The 25,413-nt window shown below is 40.2% G+C and overlaps 2 protein-coding genes across 3 annotated transcripts in view; one reads left to right on the top strand and one right to left on the bottom strand.

Moving 5' to 3' along the window:
- The window catches only part of usp24 (ubiquitin specific peptidase 24), a 49,525-nt gene extending 28,576 nt beyond the window's left edge, over positions 1–20,949 (bottom strand). The window contains exons 1-28 of one of the 2 annotated variants that reach the window (XM_088999825.1): positions 20,581–20,949; positions 15,952–16,120; positions 15,201–15,268; positions 14,952–15,095; positions 14,717–14,842; positions 13,462–13,497; positions 11,882–11,947; positions 9,936–10,001; positions 9,089–9,163; positions 8,751–8,909; positions 8,569–8,683; positions 7,815–7,918; positions 7,625–7,732; positions 7,449–7,544; positions 7,152–7,313; positions 5,882–5,965; positions 5,327–5,434; positions 4,188–4,337; positions 3,977–4,108; positions 3,785–3,896; positions 3,635–3,711; positions 3,412–3,552; positions 2,695–2,748; positions 2,485–2,600; positions 2,259–2,325; positions 1,062–1,172; positions 858–956; positions 75–248 (exon numbers count right to left, since the gene is read on the bottom strand). In XM_088999825.1, the coding sequence (XP_088855951.1) occupies positions 75–248; positions 858–956; positions 1,062–1,172; positions 2,259–2,325; positions 2,485–2,600; positions 2,695–2,748; positions 3,412–3,552; positions 3,635–3,711; positions 3,785–3,896; positions 3,977–4,108; positions 4,188–4,337; positions 5,327–5,434; positions 5,882–5,965; positions 7,152–7,313; positions 7,449–7,544; positions 7,625–7,732; positions 7,815–7,918; positions 8,569–8,683; positions 8,751–8,909; positions 9,089–9,163; positions 9,936–10,001; positions 11,882–11,947; positions 13,462–13,497; positions 14,717–14,842; positions 14,952–15,095; positions 15,201–15,268; positions 15,952–16,120; positions 20,581–20,859 (3,198 nt within the window). In that variant the 5' untranslated portion in view covers positions 20,860–20,949. The remainder of the gene's footprint in view (positions 1–74; positions 249–857; positions 957–1,061; positions 1,173–2,258; positions 2,326–2,484; positions 2,601–2,694; positions 2,749–3,411; positions 3,553–3,634; positions 3,712–3,784; positions 3,897–3,976; positions 4,109–4,187; positions 4,338–5,326; positions 5,435–5,881; positions 5,966–7,151; positions 7,314–7,448; positions 7,545–7,624; positions 7,733–7,814; positions 7,919–8,568; positions 8,684–8,750; positions 8,910–9,088; positions 9,164–9,935; positions 10,002–11,881; positions 11,948–13,461; positions 13,498–14,716; positions 14,843–14,951; positions 15,096–15,200; positions 15,269–15,951; positions 16,121–20,580) is intronic. The other variant, XM_088999827.1, reaches the window with a different exon arrangement.
- Positions 20,950–22,449: 1,500 nt separating this feature from the next.
- Positions 22,450–24,494, top strand: bloc1s2 (biogenesis of lysosomal organelles complex 1 subunit 2). The gene is made up of 5 exons (XM_088999828.1): positions 22,450–22,651; positions 22,945–23,061; positions 23,175–23,294; positions 23,379–23,483; positions 24,079–24,494. Exons 1-5 carry the CDS (start codon positions 22,483–22,485, stop codon positions 24,108–24,110), a joined length of 543 nt encoding a protein of 180 aa, XP_088855954.1. The 5' UTR covers positions 22,450–22,482; the 3' UTR covers positions 24,111–24,494.
- Positions 24,495–25,413: the final 919 nt, after the last annotated feature.

Genomic DNA, 25,413 nt, shown 5'->3' with positions numbered 1-25,413 from the left:
TCAAACACACACAAATCAGAACCAAGACAAAGTATAGAAAGTAAAAGCCTCTCTTCTGGACATGCAGACGCTACCTGCTCGAGGGCGTAAGCGGAGTTGAAAACGGCTGAGCTGGAACTGCTGGACGCTGAGGCAGACGACTCGGAGCTGCCCGAAGGTGTACCTGTGCCCGAACTCTTCACTGTCAGGGTTTGCTCATCGCTAAAGCCAAGCTGGGATAGTAGTTTCTGGTCCCGATTCATGGTCAACTAACATGGTTGAAGGAACAGCGGGGGGATCGAATGTGAGAGAAAAAAAAAAACAGGAATGTTGCTGAAGGTGGTGTTTCCCCCCCTGCCATTCGCTAGGGGCTTTAATAATACATTTCATTTATAAGCGCCTTTCAAAACTCTCAAGGTCACTTTTCAGTCACAGGATCAGTTTTTCTGTGGGTCAGCAGCGGGAGCCACACGTGTCAGTGTTCACTCAACCCACAAGTAACTCAAATAGATAGAAAGCTAGCTAAAAGATAGCCAGTTAGACAGATATATAAGTAATAGATAGCCAGCTCAATACCTAGCCAGCCACCCACATAGCTAATAGATAGCAAAGATAGCAAATAGATAGCCAGCTAGGTAGCAAGCTAGTAGTACTGTATTGGATTTATAAATCTCGCAGTGGAGACCTTTACATTTCACAGCAGCAAAGTTTAAGCAAAAGCCACCTTAGAATTGACATTGGCTTCAGGGGAAACATATGACTGGGAGAGGAGCACATTACTTTAATGAGGGAATGACAGATAAAAATAGTATTTTTAAACCCCCTTAAAAAAAGAGAGGAACACAAAGCTCCTATTATTGACAATCACTAACACGTACCACACTATCATTGGCAAAGATCTGGACATTATCCACCGGGCAGCTCAAGTGCTCGGATATCTTCCACCGGATGCTTCCTATTGTCTCATTACTGTGGGTCTGCAGGGACAAACAAGCAAAAGAGAGAGTGAGAATGAGATTTCCTCCGGAGATGCTCGTCAATAAACGGATATCAGAGGGCATAAGAGGAAGCAGTTACATTACCTCTAAGCTGAAGGTGTCTTTGGTTGACTCATAGGTGACGTGAAGAGTGACGGGGTGTCCGTTGAACGAAGCCCCGTGAGGTAGTATAGTGCGAGGAACGGAGTACATATCCTGCAAATAGCGACAAAACAGTTCACAGGTGAACCGTGAGATTGTTTCAAATGGTATTTCGTCATTTATATTTTTATTATCATTAATACAATATTTGATGTGCTTCGCGCACAAGTCCTTTGCGGACCGATCAAAGGTGAAAGTGACAAAATTTGGCCACAGTTGTAGCAACTGAAAAAAATAAACAAATAAAGAATAAATAAACAAAAATAAATATACAGTGAGACCTCAACTTACAAACACCTTATCTTACAAACGTCAAATTTCTGAGAATTAAACCTTATAATAAGCACTATTTTCATAATACACACCCACCACGGCTGGCGGAGTGATCTTCGGCGGAAGCACACGACCGAACAGCACCAGAGGTTAAGTTACCAACAGTCCTTATGGAGGGTGACTCTCCTTCCATAAGCCATCAATGACCATCAAAAAGGTCAATAAAACTTTATTTTACAGCACAGTTTATTTCTTTAATTACAGTCCTCATGTAATGCGCCTCTCTTTCCAAACAGCAATTCCCTTTGACCTTCGACCTCCAACGCCATTCCATCAAGCCATAAATGACCATCACAAATGTAAATAAAGTGACTTTATGATACAATGCAGTGTATTTCTTTCATTACTATACAATAGCACATTTATTATACATAGAATAAGGTATGTTGTGTGTAGCTTTAAGGCTTATTTAGTTGAAAAGTATATTTTATGAAAACCCGGGAACGGATTATTCCCATTTTAATGGTTTTCTATGGGAATTTTTTTTTAGATACACACTTTTCGCCTTACACACTCTGTCTGGGAACCAATTAAGTTCATAAGTTGAGGTCTCACTGTATAAATAAACAAAATAAATAATACACTAAATAAACAAATAAAGAAATTAAAAACAAATTACTAAACAAACAGATCGATAAATAAATGCATAAATAAATGAATGAATAAAAAAGGGGAGCTGGGAGTTGTTGACTTGAATTTTGCCAGTTCAAAACGCAGCTTGAAATCTTATTTTGAGTGGCAGTGAATGAATTAAAAATTCCGTATAATAAAAGAGGTGTCAGTTCAGGTGAACACGCAAGGGCCTACCTCAATAGTGATAACATAGCGTTCAGCCAATAAGAGCAGTCTTTCAATGATGACCAACTTAGTGGATCTGGAGAGAACGAGAGAAGATTGTGAAATGGATATTGGATTGGATTGGATATGCCTTTATTAGTCTCACAGTGGAGAAAATGAAAATGGAATTAAATTGAATGAAAATGGGCTGAGATTTAATCATCCTGACGGGAATCACACATTTTTTAAACGTTACCTGGAAGGTGACTGGACTGACGTGGCTACCGTGGGCATGGCAGTGGCGGTCAGCATCTTGGTCGCTCTTGTAACAGCGTGGGTCAAAGTAGGGCCGCCTAAAGCCGAACTGGCTGCCTGATGACAATGCAAAAAAAGAAATAAATAAGTAAAAAACAAAAAGTTTGCTGGGGTTTGCACAGTTGTCATGATAGCATAGCGCAACACTCACCTCTAGTCTCTTATAACAATCGGCAATGAATTTCTTGTGCAAAGATACTGAATCCTGTGTGTGAGAGAGAGAAAGAGAGAGAGTGAGACAGAGAGAGAGAGAGAGAGTAAGAGAGAGAGAGGGAGAGAAAGAGAGAGAGAGAGAGAGAGTCAGCAAACGACCTTCACCGAGCCTTTAACTCATTCACTGCCAGACGATGTGCAAAAATGTGTCCACTCCAGTGCCAGGGTTTTTGTCATTGTCACTCAAAGTCTAGGACCCTCAGAATATAAAATTTTAGGACTATATAAACAATCAATTCAACGTAAGAAACCTTACACTCTCGTCTTTCATCAGAAAAAAAGAGTTAATTCCTCAATTATATGGGTCTGGAGTTATATGATCTTGAAATGAGGGTGGCTATCCAAAACGCAATGCAAAACATACATATTGGTTTATATAACACTTTAACAACAGCTGAAACTGTAACAGAGCGCTAACATGGAAAAAAGGGAAATGCTGCCCCCTTGTGCAAAAGAAAAAAAAACATTGCCAGAGGTCCGGCCAGTGTTTTATAGGCACCCAAACAAGAAAAAACAAAATGCTCTACTCATATTTTCAATTCCCGAATAAATTCGTGAATGGCAGTGAATGAGTTAATTGGTTAGCAACGAATGAATAAATTCAAATTTTTGCTCGATATATCAGCCTGGTCATAAGAAAGACCTTTGCACTGACCTTCTTCATTTTGGGGTTAAGGTTGGTGTAGCTGTATGTAATAATGAGCTGAATTGCTTCATTGGCTATCTCCTCATCAGGGGTTTCCATGGCGATGCGCCAGATAAAGTCCATCCCTGCTAGGTCGAGACGTTCCACACACTGAAACCACACAGTTTTTTTCCACAATGAGTACAGCGCTCGTCGCTTTTTCATGGGAGATGACATAACAGTGAAGACCAACCAGCTGAGTTCCTTGGCGTTTCAGTCGATGATCACACAGATTGACGTTCTCAAAGAAGGTCTTAAACAAGTTGAAACCTTAAGGGAGGCACAACGACGTTATGAGGTGCATCGAAGACTCAACGAGGAAGTCAATAAAAGCCTGCCTGACCGTTCATTGTAATCTCATACGGTTCCAGTTTCAGTATCTTCTCTTTGAAGAGCTGCTGCTGAACATCGCTCTCGAGATCATGTTGGCCTTTGGTGAACCACTCGAAACACATCTGGTCACACAAAAAGGAAACAAAACCATTCAAGAAGCTGTCTCGTTGAGAGTCATGAATAAATTGCAGGTGTGGCATACCTCACGGTCCAGTTCACAAACATCCGGGCCAGAGACCAGGCACTCCCAGATCTCCTTGGCCCTATTCCAGACCAGGTAGAGGCTAGCCTCCTGGAGGAAAAAGGCCAAAAAACGCAGGTGGCCATCTAGATACTGAGGGTAGAGAGAGAAAGCGGTACAAAATGAGTAGAGTGGTCGTAATTACGGTGGGGTAAAATAGAAAGAAACGTACCTCCTGGTAGGTGTATCTTCCGTCCACCATGGTGGAGCCGGAGAGGCAAGCGTTTCCCGCCGCCGTCGCCGCAAGTCGATGGCAGCAAACGAGGGAACCCGTGATCAGCTTGACGATTTCAAAGTTCTTTTTCAGGTCCTGGATGATGCTCTGTGGTAAGGCAATTTTAAATGAGTAAAATCACAAGGCATCAATTTTCAAAATTCATTCGGTATTAGCTATTTCACTGCCATTTCCGAATTTATATGAACTGATATGCGTTTATTGACAGTATAAAGTGGCATTTCCAAATTTGTTCAGGTTTTGATTTTTCTTGCTTGGGTGCCGATAAAGCCTTGTTCAGACCTCTGGCAATGTTTTTTTTCCCGTGCATGAGGGAGCAGAATTTGCCTTTTTTACATCCGCCCCCATTTCATGCTCAGATAACTCCAGACCCATATAACTTAGGAATTAACTATTTCTTTGTGATGAAACAAGAGTGTCTAAGGTTTTTTTACGCTGCATTGAATGCTTATGTGGTCCTAAAACTCAATATTCTGTGAGTCCTGGAATTTGAGCAAAAATGACAAAAACCCTGGCACTGAAGTGGACATTTTTTTCCACATCATCTGGCAGTGAATGACTTAATTTGATGATCAATTAATCATGGCATTGACTAATCATAAGATCTATATGTTATAGATTAAAATGATGTTTTTTCCAAGGCATATTTATGATCTTTAAGGTGCTTAGAAATACAATGTACTATTATTATTATTATTATTATTTATACAATCATTATTATTGTTCATTAAAAACAAAAAAACTGGACTCTTGCATTGTAAATAGCACAGCCACCTTATGGCGACTCAATATAGTTACATATTTTTAAAAATGTTTTTATACTTAAACTTTGTATAATTTTTTTAATGAAATATTTTTGCACAGTTATACATTTCAATCTTCTATTATACATAGAATACTTTGTTTTGCTTATCTTTTCACACCCTCGCCCCTTTCAATTTTGCTGCTGTAGATTGCAAATGTCCCCATTGTGGGACTATTAAATCCTTTCTGATTCTGATTATTATCTTTCACAACACACGAATGCACTGTGGTATAGTGGTGGGGAATTATTGATATTAAAAAAATGATATTACCTTGTCTTGCTTTTGGTAGGTCTGCTTGATGAAGGAGCGAGTGATCTCATGCAACTGACGCAAGGCAGGTACCACCCAAACCGCCTGAGGGCTACTCGGCTGAGAAGCCTGTCATGTGACACACACAGGAGCAAACAGAGTAGATGATCAGACAAGGACAATGTAAATTGTGAGTGAAGAAGCGTACGAGGAAGAGAATCAGTGCCAAATATTTTAACTATGTCGAACATTCGTGATTGGCGTTCTTTTTACAACTGAGCGAGCACCCCACCAAAAGCTCATCCAAGCGGTTGATGAGCTTCATACAGGTCTAAATCTGAACACCGCTTCGTGTAATCATTCCAAATGCCACACCCACGATTTATATCCACTTGGTTAAATCCGCTCGGGTTACAATCAAGAGTGAAATTATTGACCAGTGACCAATGAAAGCCCGCTCCCGAAGACCCTGCACGGGAACTGCTTGGCAGGCGTGAAGCAGCGAGATTGAAAGCCAGAGAAGTCGTTGTAATTTAAAAAGTGGAAAAGAAAAGAAAATCAGGCGTCTTCTCTTACTTTCAGCAACAGAGATTTCCTTTTTCCCCAAGAACCAGACAGAAATGAACTTTGAGTGTCGCTGCCTTTCGGATCCTCTTGAGTCTGGACAGTACACATTTCATTTGAGCCCGGTCGCACAATGATGACATCACCAAGGCCCATTAGACACTCACGGAGGCTTGACCGAATTTTGTGTGTCTACATATGCCAGCAGGAAACCGCCGCACATTCCATTTTTTGACCATTGAAGGGTTAGTGCTCCCCTGAACCAAATTTCTGTAGAATATGTTCTATGCAGCACCAGCATATTGCGTTTGCGGAATTCGACTTAGGCAGCAAAATCCACTTATTTTTTTTCAGCCATTTCAGAGGGCGGCCATTTTGAAAAGTTCCATCAGCTGAAAATAATCTTTCAGTAGCTCAGGGCTCAGATGATGACCAATCATTGTGTTTTTGGTCAGAATCTCTTCTCTAATTTTAGGAAAAGTAAAAAAATTCAATTGTACATTTTGTTGTTTTCCAGCTGTGTCTGAGGGCGGCCATTTCGAAATATTGCATTAGCAAAAAAAACCACCTTCAGGGCTCAGGTGATGACCAATCATTGCATTTCTGGTCATAATATGTTCTTTGATTTTAGAAAAAGGCCCAGAAACCAATTGTACTTTTGTTTTTTTTTTTAATTTTCAGTCATTTTAGAGGGCGGCCATTTTGTCACATTACATCAGCTGGAAACAATCTTTCAGTAGCCCAGGGCTCAGATGATGACCAATCATTGTATTTCTGGTCATAATCAATTCTTAGATTTTAGAAAAAGTCCAAGAAACCAATTGTACATTTGTTTTATTTTTATTTTCAGCCATTTTAGAGGGCAGCCATTTTGTCACATTCCATCAGCTGAAAACAACCTCACAGTTGCTCATTGCTCAGGTGATGATTATTCATTGCAATTCTAGTCATAATCGCTTCTTTGATTTTAGGAAAAGTCCAATAATCCAATTAGTTAAAAGAATAACAAAATAAAATCACAACAGTGTCTGCACTTAAGCTTCTCATAAATTACCCCATAAAGAACGCAAGTCCGATTAACAGGGCCGTGCCAGCCTCAGAAGAAAGTGGTCACAAGCAAGTAGAAACCCAGGGCTTGCTTTAATACCGCTGAACCATCTCAGCCTTTAACTTTATAAACCACACAAAAAAATATAGAAGAAAATGCACAATAAAGGTGCATTTTCAAGAACCAAATAAAAATCGACAAGCAGCAAAGAGTACATGGCAGCTCCTCGCCCACCTTTTTGATGTCTTCGATGCATTTAATGATGTAGCTGCGTTTGACGGTCTCCTTGACAGCGTAGGCGTCGCTCAAGATCCCCAGGTGCTCCTCAAGCGCTTGCTGAACCAGACTGGTGGGCAGTGTAGGGAGGTGTGCCAACTCCCAAAGCAATTCCAGTACCTGAACGCAACACGCAAGCAAACAATGAGGATGCCAGGCTGGATTTTCCATTCATGCTTCAAATGAGAATTTAGGTGGGGGTGGTTTCTCGACAACCCTTCAAATGCTTCAATCGTGAAAAAACACGCGACTCACCTTTCCGGTGGTGGTATCGGAGCGCGCCTCCCTGCCAATCTTCCCGATCAAACTGAGCAGCTTCTGTCTGACGCGATCGCTTTCCACCTCCCAACTCTGAATGAGACACATGCATTTTAGTTAAAGGACAAAGCTTTTTTTTTTAAACTGTGATACCACTCATCCTTGCATGTCACCTTCTGAATGAGCACAAATAGGTGGGTGAGCTGATCGAAGCTGAACTTGACCGCTGCTGCGGCGATTATTGTGTGAATGTTTTCGATCACAGTTGAAGATTGGCCAGCCTGAAATGCAACCACATGATATTTATTTCTCCGTTCTTTTTTTTTTTGTTTGTTTTTGTATAAAACACCGGCTGATATGAACCTGTATCCTCCAGATCTTGGACAGTTCATCCAGGGAGAGTTTACTTCCCAGCAGCTCAATGATTCCTTTTATTCTCTCACAGTACTGAGCCTGGTCAATATTGCCTTGAATGATAATAGGGGGAAAAAAAAATCACTATATGATTAACTCATTCATTGCCATTCCCGAATTTATTTGGGAAATGAAAAGCATGACGTGGAGCGCCATTCCCGAATGTGTTTGGGTTTTGGCTTTTCTTGCGGAGGGGATGCCGAAAAAGCGTTGGTCAGACCTCTGGCAATGTTTTTCCTTTCCACAAGGGGGCAGCATTTATCTTTTGTCCATGGTAGCGCTTTGTTACAGCTTCAGCTGTTGTTAAAACGCTACATTAATCAATATGTATGTATTGTATTTTGTGCAGCCGACCCCATGTCAAGCTCAGATAACTCCAGACCTATATAACTTAGGAATTAACTCTTTTTTTTGTGATGAAAGAAGATAGTCTAAGGTTTCTTACGGTGAATTGAATGTTTATGTAGTCCTAAAGCTGAATATTCTGTGGGTTCTGCAATTTGAGTGAAAATGACAAAAACCCTAGCACTGAGTGGACACATTTTTGCACATCGTCTGGTAGTGAATGAATTAAATGCAACCTTGACACGTGAACCGAATTTTACGTGTGTATACTGTTAATCTGACAGATTCGGATCGTTCCACACCAGTATTAGATCTAACTTGTTTGCACAACTGTAGACAAAAAGTAAAAAGCGCTTACCTTCGAGCGCTATTGATAGCACCGAGTTCTCCACAAGCCAATCGAGCAGTTTATCGGTATCGATGGCATTCTTCACAGTCTTTGCCACCGTGCTCTCCTCTATTAATTTTGTCACCTGCAAGACAACGACTAGGGTTTAAAGGAAGGACAACGAGGCACGTGTGGCATTCGGCGTGGCTCACCTCTTTGAGGGAGTTCATCTTGGTGGAGAAATGGGGGGTTTTGAGCATGCGTAGTAAAGTGTCAAGCCGCAGGTCATCCACCACCGTGACCATCTCTCTCTGGAACTTCATACACAAAAGCTTGATGGCCGACAGCAGGTCGGGGATGCTCACCAGCCGCTATAGTTACAGGACAAAAAACTGAATTTCTACTTTATATATTGGTTGAACAGAAAAACACCACACTTAAAATTATTCTGGAGGCAAGGCAGATATTAAAAACAGACTTTTGTGTGTTGGCCTCGCCCTCCGGGAAATCAGAAATACATAGGAAAAATAAATACTTTGTCAAATATTACCTTGTCTTTGAGGTCCTTTTCCTCCAGGTTCTGTACATACGTGATCATCTTATGGATGACTGGATCAAGCATAGGCTGGAGCACACATTTACAAAATAGTTTGGTTTATCTTAGCAATGCGGCAAAAAAAGACACAAACATCATCAGTATGAATAACGTGACATGATTTGAAAGGCCCATGTAAATAAAATGTATTAATATTATTATTATTATTATTATTGAAGCGAAATTATACAGTATTTTCCGGTGTATAAGGCACAGCAGAGTATAAGGTACACCTCCAATGAATGGTGCATTTTCAAACTTTTCCCATGTATTATGATAATAATCATAATCATAATAATAATAATAATAATAATACATTCAATTTACAAGTATAAGGCGCACCAGACTGTACGGCGCACCTTCAATCAATGAAAAACGTTTTCCAAATATATATATATATATATATATACAGTAAAGTCTCGTTATATCGATATCGGATATATCGATAGTCCCGGTTATATCGATATTTTTTCGGACTCCCTTGAATATCGATATAACGAGACTTTACTGTATATATATATATAAATATATAAACGTTTTTCATTTCCAAGTCACACCAATTTCGAGACCCGTTGTAGCTCAATATTATTTTACATATGAGGCACACTTGTGTATAAAGGCGTATGGTCATCTTTTGAAGAAAAACAAGGCTTTTGGGTGCGCCTTATACACCAGAAAATACGGTATTCAAAACACAAAGATGGACATTTTTTAACTTTTGCTAATTTCTATTTTCATGATGCTAGCTTTCAACACCCTCCCTCCACCCCCATCGAGTTTCACCTATGACATGACAACATACCTGGACAAGGGTGGAGTTGAGGTATTCGGCACAAACGCCAAGAGGCTGCACAAGTGCTGATACACACTGAGACAAAAAAAAAATTAAAAAAAAATCATGACATGGTTAGCATTTTGGTTAGCTAAAAAAATTCCAATGCATGAATCCTCATCAATAAAAGCCTATTATCATGTGGTACCATTTGAAACAATGAAGAAACACATACCCTTAGATAACATAATAATTCTAACAGGAATATATTTAGCCCGGGAGTGGATTTTCTCTGGGTACTTCGGTTTCCGCCCATATTCCAAAAAAAACATGCATCACAGGTTGATTGAACACTTTAAATCAGTGGTTCGTAATCTTGTTGGAGGCACCGAACCCCACCAGTTTCATATGCTCATTCACCGAACCCTTGTTCCAATGACTGTACCTACTAACTGCAGTCTAGACTGAGGGATGGACCTCTGTGGCGGAGGATCCACCGAACCCCTGAGACCGACTCACCGAAACCACTGCTGTAAATTGTCCCTAGGTTTGAGTGTGAATGGTTGTTCGTGTCTGTGTTCCCTGTGATTGGCTGGCAACCAGTTCAGGGTGTCCCCCGCCTCGTGCCCAAAGACGGCTCGGATCGGGTCCGGAACCCCCCACGACTCTAGTGAGGATAAAGCGTTTTGAAAAAAAAAAATAAAAAATACATATATTCTTTATCCTCAGTGAATACAAACTAGTATTATTGCTGACTGGGGAGCTAACATGGGCTTCATGCATCTTATATCCGTAACTGGAATAGTACAACGTCAACTCCATTGAGTCACAAAATGAATAAATATAAACATGAGATTGTGAATGCAAGGAATGGGGCGGCGGGAGCATAAATAGATCTTCAAACACATGAACCCGGTTGCCATTTATCATTTCATGTTACATTAGAGTCTAAAAAAATGAATGAATGGTTTGTGTGTTTCAGTCTGACAGAGCTTGATCGGCTTGAAGCTTCGTGCTGCTATCCTCCCACCTCACACCTCGCACCCCCTTTCAGCTATTTACTGCTGCACTTGACTTCCTGTTTCTCCAAATGAATGGGTTGCCCCCGTGGGAGCCTGGAAAGGAGGAAGTTATCCTCCTACTCTCGTTAGAGCCTCGCCTCTCACTTTCACTCTGTTTGAAGTGTTGTGATTTCCAAAGGAGACAGTTTGCATTTTTTCCCTATACAATTTAAATATATATCTTTCTATGAACGAATTTAATTTACAAAAGATTCTTTACTTACAGACAGTGGCTTTTTTATGTGTTCAATTACCTTCCATGTTTCGGCCTCGGAAGTATATGCCGAAACATGTAAGGTAATTGAACACCTAAAAAAAGCCACTGTCTGTAAGTAAAGAATCTGTTGTAAATTAGATATCTAGTAGACAGTATGAACTTAACACAACTATTGCCATGAACGAATTGGGATTTTTTTTTTAGGGTAGCTCAAGATAGGTTCCACTGAAACAAATGTGGCTTATAAACTTGCACATAGCATATGGAGATTTTTTCCCCACTTAATAGTTTAAACAGGCACTCCAGTATGCATTCCTCTTCACCTCTTAGTATGCTAATAGCCAGAAGGAGTTGCCACCCACTCATTCTCACACATTTAAAAAAAAAATCAATGGCTTCCCTCCACCTCGCTTCAGTAAAGGTTCCCTTCCCTAAAGGAAGCACGAGCACAAGGATGCTTCAGATGTGACGAAACAAAAGAGCATTTGAACCATTGTCAGGTCACTGGATAAGTGGAACCTCAAGCCTACTTCAGCTGAAAGCTGACATGGGTGAGGGGGTTAGGGGCACCCGTCTCAGATTCAGACCATCTCTTCATTCAGAACCAGGGTAGCAAGAATGACATTACTTTTAAAGGTATGTCTGGCTGTTTGTAAGCAAGGCAGTGGAGGGACATGCTGGGGAGGGGGTAGTCTTACGGCTATTTCAATCTCCTCCGCGTTGAGCTTCGATTGGATGGCGGTGAATCCTCCCAACTCACCAAACTAAGATGAAACAGGTACAGATAAAAGCAAAGATAAGGCATATGTAAAGTAAGTTCAAACAAACTGTCCACACAAAAATGTATACAGACACTTCCCTCCTTACGAACATTCGAGTTCCGAACAACGGTACATATGAACATTTTTGTAGTCACATATGTATAGTATTCTCTCCAGTTGTACATATACATATCTTGATATAGCATATATTTAATTAAATGTTTCTTTTTCAGTACAAACCAATACAGGTTATTTATACAAGCCTTAAACATACTTACATAAAAACCTTAAAGGACAACCGACGTTTCCGTACAAGTTGTGTCCATAATTTGTAAAATGGCTTCAAATGACTTCTACTGGGCGTATTTTAATAAGATTCCACCGCATATAGCTATATTTTACGTTTTAAGACTCGCGCTGAACATTCAGGAAGTCTTGTTTTTGAGTTGGTGACTAGTCCGTACGTGATGTCAGAAAAGGACCGCCTCCTGACCGTAAAAAAGACACATTGTAGCGTCTTTCCATCACGTCAATGTATTTTGCTGTACTGTTTTTTTGTGAAAACCTTGTGTTACACCCAAAAGCCGCCAGCAGAGGGAGTCCAAGCTCCATGGAAGGAATTTATTAGCCTGTGGAAACGGGCTGATTCATTCCTCACAGGAGCTGGTCGGCATTTTTCTGCCGCTTTTGTGGGACGTTACATTGCAGTCCAGATGCCTCAAAATGACACGGAAGGACTTATTTAATCGATGGAAAACATGTATGCTTTCCTCTTCAGAACTATTTGAATCATATTCATAACTGGATGTGTAACAAGAAAGCATATTCTCCCAATCTAAAGCCATTGTTTGGATTCTGCAGCAATGCAAGACGTCTTGGTGTGACGTCACGAACTGGGGACGGGACTTTCTGAAAATTCCCAATTTGCAGTTCAATTTTTTGCAGATTTTGGACACTTTAAGTCATTTTTATTGGTGTTTTGCATTTGAATAAAAATATCATACTGTGTGTTTTGGGTATTTTAGATGCTATAAAACGTTTTTCTGATGTCAGTTTAAAAACAAAAAAAGTGACGTCGGTTGCCCTTTAAACATATGTATATAAGCCTTAAACATATATTCCATACAAAATATAAAACTGAAGCAACTGATGAACGAATTCACCTTACGAACGGCCGTTCAGACCATATCTTGTTCGTAAATTGGGGAGCGTCAGTACCTCACTGACACATTTTGAAATGCGTTGGCAGGTTGTCAAGAATATGCCAACGCAACAGGTGGTGCTATAACTCCAAACCGCCACGTTAGCCAATGAGGACGTGGAATCAATACAATACATATCGATTTATATCGCGCTTTAACAACAGCTGAAGCTAGAACAAAGCACTTAACATGGACAGATGTCAGATACAGAAATATGCGCAAAAAGTATCTATAACTAAATGCAGATATCACATAGAAATCATTTTTATGGGCGGTGTGATGTCGCACAGACAAAAAAACGTTACGATGACTTACCTGATTGACTAAATCCACAAGCCAGCCGTGAGGCTCCTGAAACAGATCATTGTACTTTTAGTGGGGTTTATATCACATATGAATGGAATTCAGTCATAAATTTATGTCTGTGGTTTTGTCACAGAACACTGGAGATAAAGTTGTCGCTGCCCCCCGCACCCTCCCACACCCCCTTACCATTTGTTTAGTTATTGTAAATCGACATGTGTGTGAAGATTACCTTGAGGCAAAAGTAAATAATTAATACATCTTTAGAGGCCTACAGGTGGAACGTCAAAGCAATCTTTTTGATTCATTCTGCTTCCCTTACCCCAATGGATCAAACTAAATGAAATATTTAACTGCCCATTAAAGGCTTTTATCTCATTCACTGCCATTCCGGAATTTATTCGGGAATTGAAAATATGACGTAGCGCGTCATTCCGAATTTGTTCGGGTTTTTTTGTTCCGTTTTATTTTTCTTTGGGTGCCGATAAAGCGCTGGTCAGACCTCTGGCAATGTATTTCCCTTCCACAGGTGGGCAGCATTTCCCTTTTTTCCATGTTAACGCATTGTTTCAGCTTCAGCTGTTGTTAAAGCGCCATACAAATCAATATCTATCCATTCAATTATACAGTAAAGTCTCGTTATATCGATAGTACTGCTTATTACGATACTATTTCTATGAACGCAAGGAGAAAATTTACATGCCGCAGGATCGGATATATCGATAGTCCGGTTATATCGATATTTTTTACGACTCCCGAGAATATCGAGATAACGAGACTTTACTGTATTTTGTACAGCCGCCCCCATTTCATGGGTATATAACTCCAGACCCGTAGAATTGAGGAAATAACTTTTTTTTTTCTGATGAAAGAAGTGAGTCTTGGGTTTCTTACGCTTTTTTACGTAGTTTTTTTTGTTTATGTAGTCCTAAAACTCAATATTTTGTGGGCCCTGAAATTTGAGTGAAAATGACAAAAACCCTGGCACCGGAGTGTACACATTTTTGGACATCGCCGGGCAGTGAATGAGTTGAAATGCAGTTTTCCTCAACACATTCAAGTTTTTACAGGCAGTTACTGCAGGACGGTATTAGCTGACCCACTTCCAGGCCCAGGGAGCCTTACAAAATTTCCATCGAGATCGGTAGAGTATCGAACCAAGCCGACATTTCGAAAACTAATCAAGCTTCCTATTCTTAGGTATCTAAAATGTCATACATATTATTATTGTTAGAACACCACGAGGGTCACGCGAGTTCAGCCTTACTTTCTGATAAGTGTTGCTTGGAGAAACAGCAAACATGTTGGCCTCGTCTCCAAACACTTCAGCCCAGTTCCTCTGACACGCTTTCATCCGGTTCTTAAAATGATACTCGTTATCGGGATTGAAGGCCTGGAGACAAGCGGAAGTGACACACACCTGTCACATACTGCAGGATGTATTTGACAAAATAGAGTCAAATGCGATGATAGAAATAGAGATCAAAGCAAATGAAACACACCATCGCCAAGACGCCCATGAGGTTGACGGGAACCGGATCCTGCTTGACACGCTCAGCCACCAGTTCCACCAGCAACATCAGCATGTTGTAGATTCCCTCGTGGATCTCGGTGCCCCACTTATGGACGGCATTGCTGGTCAGCAACTGGAGACAGCGAGGTGAAGAAGAACGCAAATAAATAAATACAATTAATGAGAGAAAGGTTTTTGTGAGATCTTCAAAGTTTGTCGGTAGATGCCGACCGTTCACCTTTTTAAAGGCCTCTGGCATGCAGCGTTCCACAAACCTCTTGCAGTTCTCGTCGGCGTCCGCGAGTCCTAAAGGAGATGGCAGAGGTTTAATTTCAAATGGGGAAAAAGAAAACATGCTACGTCGATAACGGCGGGGGCCTTTCAAACCGCGTTTTAACTCGTATGTGCGTCTATTACAGACGCTCGCCAACTTATGAACATTTGAGTTATGAATAACGGTACATACGAACACTTTTGCGGGAACAGTATGTCGAAAAATGTTCGGACACAGTTGATGTAAGTTAGATTTTGTATTGTGCGCCTTTTTCTGGCCGAGCTCACTTACTATCGGCTGCGTGGTGAATGTGGGCGGGGAGGAAATCCCTCTTCCCAGTTGACGCGCAAGGAGGACGCGATGCATAACAAGAAGTAATGGCTGCTGGCAGGTCATTCAGTAATTAAGTACCGGCAGCTTCAGTCATGGCTTACTGAAGACCCAAGGTCGTACTACAGTAGGTGTGACTTTATTTTACGACTGTTAGAGTGTCTGTGCTTTATACTTCCCCGTTCAGTGTTTGACTTAAACATACATTCCATACAAAATATAGCACTGAAGCAACTTACGAAAAAATTCACCCTACGAACGAACGCTCGGAACGTATCTCGTTCGTAAGGTGGGGAGCGTCTGTATACGGTAACATATACGATACCCAGAATTTGACTTTGCTTGATTTTTTTTTCCCCATACTTTTACGCAGAGTGAATTTTACCGTGCCGGGCAAGGCAAGTGGAGGCGATGAGGCATTTGCCCAGTGACTCTTCCCTCTTGTACGGAATGGACCAGTGGTCGGTGAACACTCGGCTTTCCAGCTCGTACAGGTTGGTGGTGGGGAACTCCATGCTGGCTCCGGAGCAGTTTCCGTTTTCATCATTGCTCCTCTGCAAAAAAAAAATATTGAATAACAACATGTGACGAGATGTCCCCTCATAGGACAACCAGTGGAAATTTCAAAAGGTGCAGTTCAGCGACTCTTGTCCAGTAGAAATTTAAACAACACACTTGCTTTTGTACAATTGTTTCTATCTTTTTGAATTGAATATTAAAATAAACACACACACAGACTCCAGAGTGGGAAGTACTTTAATTCTATCGAATGTGAAAGTATCTTGAACAGAGAACAGTGAAACCTGCCATATTTTAATGTTTTTCTATAAATTTGCTTTTATGGATCAAATGAGTGAAAAAAGAAGGCTTTTATTTATTTCATTATTTTAATGGATGAATGCTATGGTAACATTTGGTAGATTTTGCACATTGCACATTGCGATGAAAAAGAAGAAAACAAAATGGAAATTCACCGGCTGGAAAGCAGTTATCTACTCATCACACAATTGTATGACTTGAAACTTTTGGTTATTGCTCAAATAAATGGTCACAATACTGATCAATAAATCTAATTTATCAACATGAATCGCATATTATTTTGCTGACCTAGGACATGTATGTCAAATATTTGGGAAGACCTTGTTTGTTTTTTTTATGCAACAGCAAAATAGTAGCTGACTCCGGATGAACTCAGCTTTGCTGCACTTTTGCCTTGTCATTTCGTAATCAGTTTGAGCACATTTCCACTTAGCAGCAGTAAACAATGACCCCGTGTGTGACTTCCTGTGCTATGTGGCAATACCATTTCGATAACAGTAAAAATGGGGGAGAAATTGAGGAGGGTACAAGTGAAATCTGTCTCTTCTCATATCTTCCTTTGTGGAGGATATTTTAAACGACACATGCATAGATTGATGACAAGATGGGGGGGGGGGGACAAAAGAAAAGAAGAGTGGCGCTTCGAGGAGATGGAGGTCTCCAAGGTGGCGGAGCCGTTACTAGGCGCCCGGTGGACCCCCCCCCCCCACCCGCCCACACATACATACCCCTGTCCCCCGGGAACCCTTTTGCGACGCCTGCAACGTGTTTGTCAGAGACACTGTGGGGCTATATTTAGGAGGATGAACACGAGGCAGGCGACCCGCAAGCAAAAGAAAAATAAATTTATATATATATATACAGTAAAGTCTCCTTATATCGATATCGGTTATAGCGATAGTACTGCTTATTATGATACTATTTCTATGAACGCAAGGAGAAAATTTACATGCCGCAGGATCGGATATATCGATAGTCCGGTTATATCGATATTTTTTCCGACTCCTGAGAATATCGATATAACGAGACTTTACTGTGTATATATATATATAATATATATATATTATATATTTATATATTTATATATATATATATATATATATATATATATATATATATATATATATATATATATATATATATAAATATATATATATATATATATATATATATATATATATATATATATATATATATATATATATATATATATATATATATATATATATATATATATATGTATATATAGTAAAGTCTCGTTATATCGATATTCAAGGGAGTCCGAAAAAATATCGATATAACCGGGACTATCGATATATCCGACCCTGTTTGCATGTAATTTTCTCGGTGCGTGCATAGAAATAGTATCGATATAACCGGGACTATCGATATATCCGATATCGATATAACGAGACTCTACTGTATATATATATATATATATATATATAAACATCATACACATGTACATGTACATATACATATACATATACATATACATAGACATAGACACATACATATACACATACATATATCGCTTTGATCCTCTCCTCTTTCATCTGGAACTGCTTTATGTAACAAAGAGGGTACAGAAAGTGCTTAAGAATGAATGTCTCTCTGTGTCTTTGTGTTGTCATGTTATTTGTTATTTAGTTTTTTTTGTTCTTTTGACTTCAAGACGGCGCCGCGAGAGTGGCTGCCTTTCCAGCAGCTCCTATGTTTTGCTTTTCTACTTTCATTTCTTTTATAACTTTGCTGCTGTGAAATGTAAATTTCTCCACTGCGAGACTAATAAAGGCAAATCCAATCCAATCCAATCCATATACACATACATATACACATACACATGTACATGCACATATACATATATACTTTTTTTCATGGAGAAAAAATAGATAGAAAAAATAGTAGTAGATGTATAAAAATAGATATATATATTATTTTATTTCATTTTCATATGAAGCTAATGTCATGTAACAATGACTGTGTCCAGAGTATGAAAATATTTTGATTTGGATAGCGGAGACAAGGGCAGCTGCAACTGACAATGTGTGCAAAATTCAGATTTTGCGTGACAGAAAGGATGGAGCTGGGGTTTACACGGCTCATTTCGTACGCCACTTGAAAAACGGATGTGGAAAAAAAGGATTGGAATGTTTTTATTTGGTTTGAAGCAATGTTCCATGCTCAATAAATGACTGAAAAATGGCCATTGGTGATGGTGGCTGTCCTTCTCAACGTGAGATAGCAATACAGTCAGTAGATGACAATAAGAAAACAAAAAAATAACATTCCTCCGAGAAAGATGGAATTTTTAGTTAAAAAAAATACATACAAATCTATGAGATATCAAAGATGCAAATGACAGTAAATGTAAACTACCCTCACATTGTGAATCGAAAAGTAGTTTTACCATCTTTTTATTGTACTGGCTATCACATGACTGCATAGGTGCACCACATGTTGCTCTCGTTAATTCGATCAGAGATGTGCAACACAAAAAGCAAGACACGCTCCCTTTCTCTCTCTTTCTCTTTCACTCTCTCTCTCCTTCTCCCGCTCTCTCTCTCTCTCTCTCTCTCTCTCTCTCAATGTGCAACTATTTATGCATGAAGCAAAGTGACAACTGTCGTTTATATTTAACAGCTTGCATCAGTGTGACAGCAGTGATGAAGAGCCAGACAGGGAGACAAAGATGGACCAGTGGGAAGTGGTCAACATGTTGTTTACACGCACGTTGCTATTCACAACTCTTGAAATGTGGAAGTGAATCCAAAGCACAGATTGTTGAACGCATGGAGGGGACATACTTGGAGGAGAGAGGCAGTTGAATGTCCAAAAATTATGGGTTGGGTAAATGAACACTCAAGTAGAATGACGTGTGATTGGGAATCTCTATTTGCGTGTGTTTATCTATTACGTGCCCTGTTTGCCTGCAGTCCTGATGGGAATAATCTGCCAAAAATCGATGTAACAGTTAAAAGAAGTGCAAGAACTTGACAAAGATAAAAACGACAACACCAAAATGGCTAAATATAAAAAAACAAGTGGAATTCAACAAAAAAAGCTTCATGTCATTTAGTGTGAGATAACTAACTATGACCATTAGTCAGTAAAATCCATGAACACATCCCTGCCCACATTAGTCTCTGAAAATATAAAAGCAATTGTACCAACATGTTGAATTTTAAGGACATTGAAGTGATATCCCAGTGATTAATATCTCCAGTGATTGATTGATTGAGTGAGTGGCAGAAATGTGTACGTGAAAATTGGTAGCGAGTGATTCCAGTTTCTAACATTAGGCGATATTAAGCTTTTATTGTGAAGGTCTGTAGGAAGATGCCAATTACATTCATTTTACTCTCATGGTTGTTTTTATATTTTCAGACGTTTAAGTAGGTATAAACAGACATGTTCATGTTAATTTTGGTGATATTGTCCCTTAGTAAAAGTCGTGTGCTCTAAAACACAAACTTTATTTTCGAATATTCATATTTTTGTTGCTCGATTCCTTAACACGTTTGGAGACTGTCAGAAGCTTTTTCCGGTCAGCCAGCAAGCGAGAGCTATGTTTGTTTACGAGTAGATTTGTCGCTAGAAAGCCCTCGGCTGTTACACAAACAAAACATACAATAAAACAGCCACGTAGTCCACAAGAATTGCGAAACAACTACATAAAGTCCGGTTGCAGTGGAATGCAAAAACCCCATTATATGAGGGGCCCCGGGGATCCCCCAAATCCATGCAAACTGTGCTTGCAAAAGCGATGCATTCATTTTGTCTGGAGACCTCCAACCAAAATAAGTAACTAGTTATTTCTTTCTTTATTTATTTATTTGCTCACCGCTGCATTCGCACTGATGCGATGCAGCGCGTGCTCTCCTTTGCAGGCAATTCTCAACTAGCCGGGCAGCTACTAGTAGCAATATTTTGTAGCAAGTTTAAAATTAATTAAAAAAAAAATAAAGTCTTCCCGTATGCAAGTTCGAAGTGATTGCCTGCAAACTGTTGGCATGCCTTGGCGCCAAAGCACCGGGGGTGCGACGCAAAGCTTCCCACGCCTGCTCTGACAGCTCACGTCGGGGTGGCTGCTTAGCTAGCATCGATGCTAAACGCGGAGCTCCATAAATGGGCGAAGCCACTCACTCCCTGAGTTCCGATACAATCGGCGCTCCATACGGGAGTTTGAACTCACCTCCCCGTCTACGACATCGTGGTAAGCGGGCGGAGGGTCGAAGCCGCTCGTCCCCGTTCTCCCGCTAGTCTCCCCGTCGCCGTTCGTATTCAAGGCGGGGGCAGGCCCGCTCTCCATGGGCTCATATCCGTAGCCGAGCCCCGGGCTTTCGTTGGTCAGAAGGGCGACCGCCTCGTTGATGTCGTTCTTAGCCAAACGGAGCGCCTTCCGAATCACGTCGGGGTCCGGGAAGCCCATGCAGAGGAGCGTGGTGATGTGCTGCTCCTCTTCGGTCTCCATGTTTGGGGTGTCTCTGCGTAGACAGCCTAAGACCGACGGGGTTTGGGGCACAGCCCTGTAGCTGTGCACACCGCCATGTTTACAGCCCCGCTGCTGACTGACTTACTGTCAAGATCTGGCTTCCCCCACTACAGCGCCCACACAGGTGTTAGGCGCACTCCAAGAGACTCGGAAAATGCATTTCCCCGTTTGAGGGTGCGCATCCAACAACACGAGGCTTCAAATATAAATGAGTGATAATGAGTGATGAGTGATGAGTGATATTACATTCACATTTGTTTTTGGGACTATAAAACAAAAACAAAAATCGTAGGGAAAGTGGTCGCATATGAACCAAATAAAATGGATCATTTAATATTTATTTGTGATTATCGCCGTGATTTTGTCTTTTCCTGGGTGAGCGCAGGCTCACCATTCTGTCATTATTTTGCAATTAATCTCTTTTCTAATTATGAATTTGTATTTTAGGGAGGGAATTGTGTTTGATGTTTCAAATTACAGTATTTAGTTTTATTACATTTGTTATATGTTACATCTCGACATATTTAAATATTGCTGTTGTTTTTTTAGTGACACTTCCAGACACATTTGTTAAAATATATCGCACTAAACGATTTACTCCCCTCTCATTTTAGGATGTGAACATTTTAATCCAATGTAATTGTGTGACTGTTTATAATTTCACAATATTTTTTTCCTCTTTGAAATATGTTAACTTGGTGCCAGTTCTGGCTCGGATACACACTTTCTTGAAAACAAAATCGATGAAGCCCTACTTCAGTGAATTCACAATAAAAATTATGAACTCATTATCGTAAAGGCGTGGCAGTGCGTTCAGAATAGCGGAAGTTGTAGAGGTGGCGGGCGGAAGTCACGCGTCTCAGACTCACGTGAGGGCGAAATCACGGATGTGTGCGTATACGGTACGTGTGTATATATAAACGACTAATAGGGCCCACAAGAAGCCAAAGGGCAGCCTTCTTACGTTGCCACATCAACCAACACGAATCGGTTTTTGAAGGAAATGATATGATAAATTTTCTGAGATTACAGTCAAAATCTACAAAACAGTGAATTTAAAAGATCACTGTAAACCATAAATGAAAAACAAATGAAGAACAATAACTGTCATTGGAAAAAATAGTCCAAAAACCTGATATAAATACATTAATTTAAAAAGTGACTGTACTGCTTCTCCCATACTTATTACGTATATAAAACACACTGTGGCGCCTGCGAACGGGCTAATCATGTGATACCCGGATGTTGTAATGCTTTTTTTTTCAATGAGGATGCACAGAATGAATGTTTGTCAAGTTCCCAGACCAATGATTGACACGGCTGTGTGTCATTATTCTCTCATGAATTGGCCATCGTTAAAGGAAAACGACTATCTTGGTGACTGTTTGAACGCCAGGACTGCTGCAGAAATGTCCAACGCTACAAAATAGTACGGAGAAAGCCTTAAGTTGATGTTTCGAGCATTGAGCAAGTAGCAACGTAAGATGGCCGCCAGCATGTTCCCGGTGGCTTCATTTCTCCCGCTGGCGAGAGGCGGCATTCTTAGACCTTTGATAAATGCGTCAGTGAGAGAGGGGCGGAAGGAGTAAAAGCTGACACAAAATGGCTGCCGTAGGAGACGACGCTGCTGCAATGGACAGCATTTCCAGGGCGTCCGGGGCCCATTCTGCGCCTCCTACCCCCGCCACGGATTCAACGAGTCACGGAGAAAACGACGACAACATGAAAGAAGCAGCCCCGTTGCCCTTGGTTAAAAAAACAAACACGAACAGTGAGCGACCACCGTTCCAGTTTCCGTAGCATGCTAATGCTAATACTTCACAACAACCGAATTGCTATTTGTTTCGGTGACGTGTGCTGGTTAAATTACTACTTATTACTTTTTAAATGGTCAATAATGTGTTCGTTGTTTGTTCAATTGTTGTTCAAGTCAGTGAAAACAGCTTAACTATATTTTTCCAAAATTTGATATTAATTATTACACATGACATGACATTCAAGTACAAATACAAATTTATAATTTGCAAATAAAAATCTTGGTTCATTCCCTTTTGTTAACTCGAGATGATGGCGGTGTGGAAACAGCAGAAGAAGCTGTGGAGCCCGCTGAGCCGGACATCAATGCTTTGTGTACCGACATGTTTGAAAAGATGGCCATCTTTCTTCAAGGAGAACTCACATGTATGTGTGTATTTGTCAGAGTGCACTTGTTCCATGATTTGTTTCCTTTTTTTGTGTGTGTGTGTGTGTGTGTGTGTGTGTGTTTGACTACATTCTAATGGTCCTTGTTCCAGCCACTTGCGAAGATTATCGTCTATTAGAAAACATGAACAAGCTGACAAGTCTAAAATACATGGAAATGAAAGACATCAGCATCAACATCAGTCGAAACTTGCAGGACCTCAACAATAAATGTAAGTCATGCACAAAAACGGCACCATCGTCAACCGAGAAATGATCAGCGCCTTTGTATTATTCAATTGTGTGTGTTTTCTCAGATACTAGCCTTCAGCCCTACCTAGATCAGATCAATCAGATTGAGGAGCAAGTATCTTCGCTGGAACAAGCTGCATATAAACTGGACGCATATTCCAAAAAACTAGGTGAGAAACTCATCCACACAAAGGAAACATCTTATTTTTGCATTAAAAGGTGCTGTCATTCAGTCTAATTTGGTCACTGAAGCTGTGTGAATCATGATTAACTTGAACAAAATGTTCTAGAAAGAAGTTACAGTGGGCCCACATTATTCTTCAATCACCTAAAAACATGTTTTGTATTTGTAACAGGTTTTAATAACAAAATCACGACCCAACAAAAAATATTGAAAAACATTGCAGGAGGGGGGAAAGGTCCTATTTTTAGTGACTTGCCCTTTTCCAATGCAAAAACGATTGACTCTAACTCACTCCATATATGTTTGGCTAGTTGCAACTCGGTTTTATGTTACCATGGCGACACGTGTTGTGTCTTATTACATACCTAATAAATGCATTAAAAGCAAGTAACTGCTGCTTATTTAAAGCCAGCACTTTTTGTTTAAACCACCGGGTCATTTCCGCTTTAAGAAAAATCTATGGAGCTCTTCTTTGTTGGGAAGAACGGATTCTCTGAAGTACGACGCCTTTTTGTTGGATCTCACGTTCACCAGCAGGTGGCGTCATCGCCCGACAAATCAATTTGTGCTTCTCTCTGCAGAGGCCAGATTCAAAAAACTGGAGAAGCGATGAAGGCAGACACCAGGCACACGTTGTTTCCCGTCCAGTCCACCAGGCCTAATCCCGATTTGATGTCCGATGAGTGTACAGTAAGCCGTGAGGACACAAATTGACACTCGAGGCTACTTTGACTCCTTTAAAAAAAAAAATCTGGTTCCTGGGGAAAGGAGCAGCTCAACGCTGCAGTGTTTGGGCTTAGATTTGAACAAGCAGGTAACAAAGATTGTACAGCCATGATTGTGTACTTGATTTCAAGACGCAATTGCCTCATCCTGATCGAATGGTAGCTTGATCTATAATTAAATTATGTCACCAATCAAATTTAGATGTTCCGACACCGCTCATGGCAAACCTCCCTTTTTTCAATCATAGCCCATCATTTATCTTCTATTCACTAATACTTTATATTATGATTTTTTTTTAAATTAAACTGTGTATTTAATTACGCACTTTTACTTTTACTTACCACAACACAAGGTAGACATTTGCCTTCTCAAGGATAATAATGCTCCATTTTGATTGACAGTGTCCAATATGTTAACTCATTCACTGCCAGACATGCACAAATGTGTACACTCCAGTGCCAGTTTTTTTGTAATTGTCACTTGAATTCTATGACCCACAAAATATTGAGTTTTAGATTATATAAACATTCAATACAGCCTTACAAACATTCAACTCTCTTCTTTCATGAGAAAAAAAAGTTAATTCCTAAATTATATCGGTCTTGAGTTATAGGAGCTTGAAATGAGGGCAGCTAATCCGAAATACAATACAATGCAATACATATAGGTTTCTACAGATGGTCCCCTACTTACGAACATTCAAGTTACGAATAATAATAATCCATTTCATTTCTAAGCGCCTTTCAAAACTCTCAAGGTCACTTTACAGTCACGGGATCTGTTTTTCCGTGGGTGAGCAGCGGCAGCCGCATGCGCCAGCGTTCACTCAACCCGGAAGTAACTCATAGATAGAAAGCTAGCTAGATAGCTAATAGTTATCTAACTAGATAAGTAACCAGCCAGCTAGATTGCCATCTCGCTAATAGCTAACTAGATAGCAGGCCAGGGAGCTAGATACAAACATTTCTGTAGTAACATGTAATATTCTCTCCTGTTGTACATGTACATATCTTTATAGAGCATATATTTTATTAAATGTTTATTTTTCAGTACAAACCATTACAGGTTACTTACATAAGCCTTAAACATACATTCCAGACAAAATATAGCACTGAAGCAACTTATGAACAAATTCACCTTACGAACGACCGTTCAGAACATATCTAATTTAAAACAGATTATTTTCTTAC

This window comes from Hippocampus bargibanti, linkage group LG07, assembly GCF_051943395.1.
Source record: "Hippocampus bargibanti isolate YZ-2025 linkage group LG07, ASM5194339v1, whole genome shotgun sequence".
In the NCBI taxonomy this organism is placed as follows: Eukaryota; Metazoa; Chordata; class Actinopteri; order Syngnathiformes; family Syngnathidae; genus Hippocampus; species Hippocampus bargibanti.
Note: the sequence above shows the minus strand (reverse complement) of the source record. Positions and strands in the feature narration are given on the sequence as shown.

Coding starts and splice junctions, on each gene's coding strand:
- bloc1s2 (XM_088999828.1), top strand. CDS start 22,483: ATGGCTGCCGTAGGAGACGACGCTGCTGCAATGGACAGCATTTCCAGG. Junction 22,652..22,944: donor TAAAAAAACAAACACGAACA/GTGAGCGACCAC, acceptor TGTTAACTCGAG/ATGATGGCGGTGTGGAAACA. Junction 23,062..23,174: donor TCTTCAAGGAGAACTCACAT/GTATGTGTGTAT, acceptor TCCTTGTTCCAG/CCACTTGCGAAGATTATCGT.